General features: G+C 35.8%; 1 protein-coding gene across 1 annotated transcript; it reads left to right on the top strand.

Moving 5' to 3' along the window:
• Positions 1-846: 846 nt before the first annotated feature.
• Positions 847-4,144, top strand: LOC131328635 (transcription factor MYB30-like). The gene is made up of 3 exons (XM_058361552.1): positions 847-988; positions 1,436-1,565; positions 3,508-4,144. Exons 1-3 carry the CDS (start codon positions 847-849, stop codon positions 4,142-4,144), a joined length of 909 nt encoding a protein of 302 aa, XP_058217535.1.
• The last annotated feature ends 1,937 nt before the right edge of the window (positions 4,145-6,081 follow it).

The following is a 6,081-nucleotide window of genomic DNA, read 5'->3' as shown; positions in this document are numbered from 1 at the left end:
AAAGCAAATCATAATTCTTTGGTTAAAAAAGCATATCATATTCCATTTAACGGATAAAATAAAAATATTTCCATAAATTTGAAGTATATATGTATAATCTGATTATAATTGGACTTCTATTGTTCACAATTCAAAATTAATCCGTAACTAAATGGAAAAAATGGCTCACAAACAACCCTATCATATGCAATGGAGTACTACTATAGGACTAGTATTCTTTTGATGGGTGGACATATACTTAGGAGGCATTTCTGCAAACCAAAAGGTTTATTCAAAATTTTTTTGCGTTTGTTAGTTTTGTACCGATATTTTTTTTTTTATGTATTATTAGTTCGTCTAAACAAAAGAATCGAAAAAATAAAAACCTTTTACTCATTGAACAATTCTTTCTTGGATATTTCCAAAAATACTTGTGTAAAATTTATATTTTTTTGTTTTTTTTGTTTTTTCTCGTCCAGACAAACTAATAATATATAAAAATTTAGCGCAAAATTAATCAATTAACGCGATTTTTTGACAAAAGACAAGCGCAGCTTTTTTGTTAGCAGAAATGCGCCCTTAAATTTTGAAGAGTGGATAATGAAATTTGTTTGATGAATTGGTGTGTTTCAAAAGTATACCAAAACTCAGACGTCATAGCTTAATCTTTAAATAACTTACCTAGTAATTGACGTATAGCGCCTCAGTCGAACCTGCAGATCATATTCATGTCATCTTCTAATATGGACCCACTTATAAAAAGAGCGTGAGCTTTTGTTGAAGTGTTGCTTTAAGAAGAACGAGAGAGAGAGAGAGAGAGAGAGAGAGAGAGAGAGAGAGAGAGAGAGAGAGAGAGAGAGAGAGAGAATGGTGAGAAAAGCAAGCATTGGTAAAGATGGAAAAAAGAAAGGTGCATGGAGTCTCGAAGAAGATATAAAGTTGAGAAATTCTGTTGAGATTCTTCAGAAGTATGGCCATTGGAACTGGCAGGAACTTCCTAAATACGCCGGTACCTTCAGGCTACAGATTCATCTCTCTCTCTCTCTCTCTCTCTCTCTCTCTCTCTCTCTCTCTCTCAACTTGTAATCATGTCGTTGGTGGTGATATTTTGCTTGGGTGACCAAGTCATCTTGCCTCTAATGATGAATCTGAGAAAATAACAATTCCGAATGTGTGTTTACATGCATATATACCACTTCTCTCTCTCTCTCTCTCTCTCTCTCTCTCTCTCTCTCTCTCTCTCTCTCTCTCTCTCCATTGTGTGTTTACATGCATATATACAATTAAAAGACGCCAACTTTAGAAACACATTAACTACAGTTACATTCTGGTACTCAAAGACTTTGTTTATTTTTTTCCCCCCCGCTTATTTGCCTAAGAACTTCATCACTGTAGGATCGATATACGTGTTACATATCATACTCATGAGGTGATGATTGATGAACATGTTATTCAGGTCTGTCTAGATGCGGGAGGAGTTGTAGATTTCGGTGGATGAATTACCTGCGTCCAAATGTCAAACATGGGAATTACACCAAAGACGAAGAGGATCTTATCTTGAAATTGCATCAACAGCTAGGAAATAAGTAAGCAAATCGATCGAGAACTATTATTATCTGGGCATTTACATGCATGGTTTATACCAATCTCTCACCTGAGCAATCAAGATGAATAAAAAAGTATGTAGCATAGGCCTATAGATGTTTAAAAATGACTTCCTCGTAGAAGGGGAACTGATGGGATTTAACTTGCGAAAAATGATTGAACAAAGTTAAATTTATAGAGTCGTGACTATTTCTTCATCACACAATGTGTAGCGTGTATCTCCTGCGCCCTTATGTACTTCGATAAAATTCACACCAAATGTGACATTTAATGTAATTTGCATAAGCATGCACGTTCATATCGCTTGTACACCTTAAGGATAAAGAGTAAATTACCAACACCACCCCTGGGGTTTCTAAAAATTATAAATTGCTTCCTTATGTTCGGGAAATTAAAAAATACACCATGTGTCTCACAACTAATTACTCCTCTATTGTAATGTAGCCGTGATGACATCTGATGGAATTTGTTTAACACCATAAAATGCTATTCCCTTAGTCCCAATTTAAGTGTCCATATTTCTAATTTGGGATATCCCAAAATAAGTGTCCACTTTCTAAAAATAACAATCAAAATATGCCAAACTTTCAATTTTACCCCTAAAAAGTAACATTTTCTTTCTAATTGATTTGACAGTTTTTATATTCGTTTCTTTTGTAGATTGACAATATCTTTCAATTTATAATATTTTTCATGATTTTGAAATTTTTGTATAGTAAATTAATTGAGATCTATCAAATAAGATTCATATTGCATATTTTTTGAGATTCATATTAAAAGATACTATAAGCGATTTTTAATACATATAATCAACTTCACAGTTTTTAAGGTTAATTTTGGAAGTTCAGAGCAAAATTTTTGACTTCTTAAAAGATACGCTTTTTCATATAGGACACTTAAATTGGGACATAAGAAGTAATTATAGTGGACCAACCTGTCTATTTTAACTTGTGAAAGGCTATTTTGCACATCTGCAGCCTTTCACAAGCTACAAAAAAAATAGCGTGTCCCATTGTTTTTAGGATTTGCTGATGTTAAACAAATTTCTTCAAATTTTCTAACGGCTTCATCATAGCAAGGGAATAATAATTTGTTACGAGACATGGGGTACTTTGTAATTTCTCAAATGTGAGGGGTCAATTTGTAATTTTTAGAAACCTTAGGGTGGTTTTGGTAATTTACCCTAAGATTTTGTACAATTATTGTGATCAAATTGATGAACTTTCGTAGTATGTTCTCAAAATCATCTCATATGCAGATGATCAAGGTTCATATTGCTTGAACTTTCGTAATTTCCCAAATTGATGAACTTTCGTAGTATGTCCTCAAAATTATTTTGTACAATTATCGTGATATTTTATGAATTTATGTAATTTGCATAAGCATGCACGTTCATATTGCTTGTACACCTTAAGGACAAAGGGTAAATTACAAACACCACCTTTGGGGTTCCTAAAAAGTATAAATTGCTCCCTCATGTTTGGGAAATTACAAAATATGCCATGTGTCTCATAACTAATTACTCCTCTATTGTAATGTAGCCGTGATGAAATCTGATGGAATTTGTTTGACACCATAAAATACTAATTATATGGATCAACTTGTAGCTTGTGAAAGGCTAATTTGCACATCTGAAACCTTTCAGTGCTTTCACAAGCTAAAAAAAAAAAGTGTGACCCATTATTTTTAGGATTTGTTGACGTCAGACAAAAAATTTCAAATTTTCTAACCGTTTCATCATAACAAGGGAATAATTTGTTACGAGACATGGGGTACTTTGTAATTTCTCAAATGTGAGGGGTCAATTTGTAATTTTTAGAACCTTGGGGGTGGTTTTGGTAATTTACCCTAAGATTATGTACAATTATTGTGATCAAATTGATGAACTTTTGTAGTATGTCCTCAAAATCATCTCACATGCAGATGGTCAGAAATTGCTGCAAAATTACCAGGAAGATCAGACAATGAAGTAAAAAACCAATGGCATACCCACCTCAAGAAAAGGTCGAGAAAATATGAAACTGCATTTGAAGTACCAAAAGAGCAGTCTAAACGAAAGAGTAGTAGTGCATTGGCCCCTAAAGATCTTGCCAATACACTGCCTCAGCCAATTTTTGAAAGCAGTAGTCTGACGTCCCCAACGCTTTCTTTCGGTGAATTATCCTCGTTGATATTCGAAGTACCAAAGGGACATTCTAAACAAACGTGTGGTCATGAATTGGCACCTGAAGATGTTAACTCACTGCCTCAGCCAATTCTCGAAAGCAATGTGCCTTCCTCGATACTATCTTTCGGTGAATTATCCTCCTTGATAAGTGATTACGCACCTATAAGCGACCAAAACAGGAGTGCAGGAGAAGATGATATCAATTCATCAGAGTTAATGTTTTCGGAACCGGCTGGAAATTGTTGGACTGGACAATTTTTGGTAGATTCATTCGACAGCTATAATGGATTTCCGTTCAAATCGGACGTGGGACGATCAATGTCTCCTGATCCAGAACAATTGCAATTTGATGAGTTCTTCTACCAAGCACTGCAAGATTTTCTAGAGGATTGAAACATTTCTCTTTTCGCTATCGAAGAGTGATATAGTAATAATTTTAAAGCGATATTGCTACACTATGTTCTCTGAGAAGTTGGACAAATTTCCGATCATGACACATAGCCATATGTGCCCACCAAAATCTAATTTGATGGTAGCTGCATGAGACCTTTTTATTTATTTATATATGAAATGTACCGACAGTTACACGAGCGGCCATTAGTGGATGCCTAGACGGACACAACACCATGTTGGATTTTGTCCATATGCTTAATTGTAACTTTTTGTATTCTAGGTACTTATCTAGAAAATTTCAAAAATTATGCAAAGTTTATTAGAATGAACCTTGCTACAGCCACCGACCAATGGGGTATCAATTTTGCACCGACGGACACGTGGAGCCACCAGCACGAATGATTCGAACCGTTCAATTATTTGAAGAAAAAAAAATGAGTGGGCTCTGTGAAAATCAGCTCAATTCAATACATGTAAACGCTCGATCCTATCTTCCCATTTTTTATCAGCCATTTCTTTTTCATTTTTTTACTGCGGTTGGTCGATGGGTAAGTGCAATTTTGCAAATGGAGCTACTGCGTGGGCCATGGGCCAATCCGAATGAAATCATGTCAGGTTATTTGGACTTTCCTTCCAAACGAGGCCCATTGATATTGGACAAGATCCCCCAGCACACGGCCCAATCCCAAGAGAAGAAAGGCTGGAATATGTGGCACCGATGGACACTCTCGAGAAACCATATCAAACCTCGCTATAAGCGTGGTAGCATTGGAGTCGGGGACAGATTCAAAAATTTACATTAGTTGGGCACACAAATTAGTAAAATTAATGCGTGCAATTTATAATTTCTTTAAATAACACATCTTTTGCCGGAAAAATAATAAATTGATGACTATTTATGTAACTTCATCTTATAATTAACTAAAAGGCTTGTGTTTTCGCAAAAAGATGGTGTGAATATTAAGCACTAAATAGATCAGACAAATATCCTCGTAAAAAAGATTTAGAGTAATTTTATTGAAAACGTTATCACAAATTTATTAGATATAATTAAAATATTTAAGAATATTAATATAATTTCATAAAATCGAGTGAGTCCCGCTTGGGTCCGTCCCTGGTTGAAGTGGTGGTTTATACCACATTACGTCCCGTTCCCCTTGAATTTTTTTTTTTTTTTTTTTTTTGAGCTTGGAGTATTTGTTAAGAAGATTCAAACGTTAGAGCTCCACATTTATGCGGCATTGACCACCAGACTCCAGTCGATATCATGCACGCACTGAGGTGGTCCAACGTTAGCTTCATTTGACCGAGCATTTTGAGGTTAGCAACCCAACCCCCAAGTATTGATTAAAATTCACAGAGCACTAAAATTTTGCTCCCAAGTGCGTGCTTTGGTTTTGTCATTTTCATTTTCAAAGTTGAGATCCAGGCATGCAGCTTTTGTATTTACTCCAAACCAGCCTCTGGCATTGATTTCCATGGCCCCCTTTCCTTTCCTCTTTTTATTTTATTTTTTATAAGTCAGTCAATTTCATTTCATTAAAAGTGTCCATCAGGCAAATACAGGAATTCATCGAAAATACAGAGATACAGGCTAAACATGAACATCAGGTAGGAACCTAAACTCTACCACCGAGAAATAAGCACATAGTGCAAAGCAGAGCCGACACACGAAGTTCGACCAATAGAGCCGTTCACCGTAATAGAGACTAAGCACCTACGAACAGAACCTAATCACTGAATAATCAAGAAAACAGGGGATCCCTTTTCATCAAACCAATCTTAACCCCGAAAACAGCCACCGGAGCAAGACGACCATAATTAACCCACCATCGTCGGACAATCCTCAATAGGCGCCGGATTATTCGCCCACCATCCCTTTCACACCGGATCTGAAAAACAGACCAGTACCTACTCCGGACTGGGGAGACCAGCTG

The sequence above is a fragment of the Rhododendron vialii genome, chromosome 6a, assembly GCF_030253575.1.
Source record: "Rhododendron vialii isolate Sample 1 chromosome 6a, ASM3025357v1".
Taxonomy (NCBI): domain Eukaryota; kingdom Viridiplantae; phylum Streptophyta; class Magnoliopsida; order Ericales; family Ericaceae; genus Rhododendron; species Rhododendron vialii.
Note: the sequence above shows the minus strand (reverse complement) of the source record. Positions and strands in the feature narration are given on the sequence as shown.

Bases quoted from the DNA above. Each gene is read 5' to 3' on its own strand.
- LOC131328635 (XM_058361552.1), top strand. From the start codon at position 847: ATGGTGAGAAAAGCAAGCATTGGTAAAGATGGAAAAAAGAAAGGTGCA. The intron at 989-1,435 runs GTACCTTCAGGC...CATGTTATTCAG, and splicing joins GGAACTTCCTAAATACGCCG to GTCTGTCTAGATGCGGGAGG. The intron at 1,566-3,507 runs GTAAGCAAATCG...TCTCACATGCAG, and splicing joins CATCAACAGCTAGGAAATAA to ATGGTCAGAAATTGCTGCAA.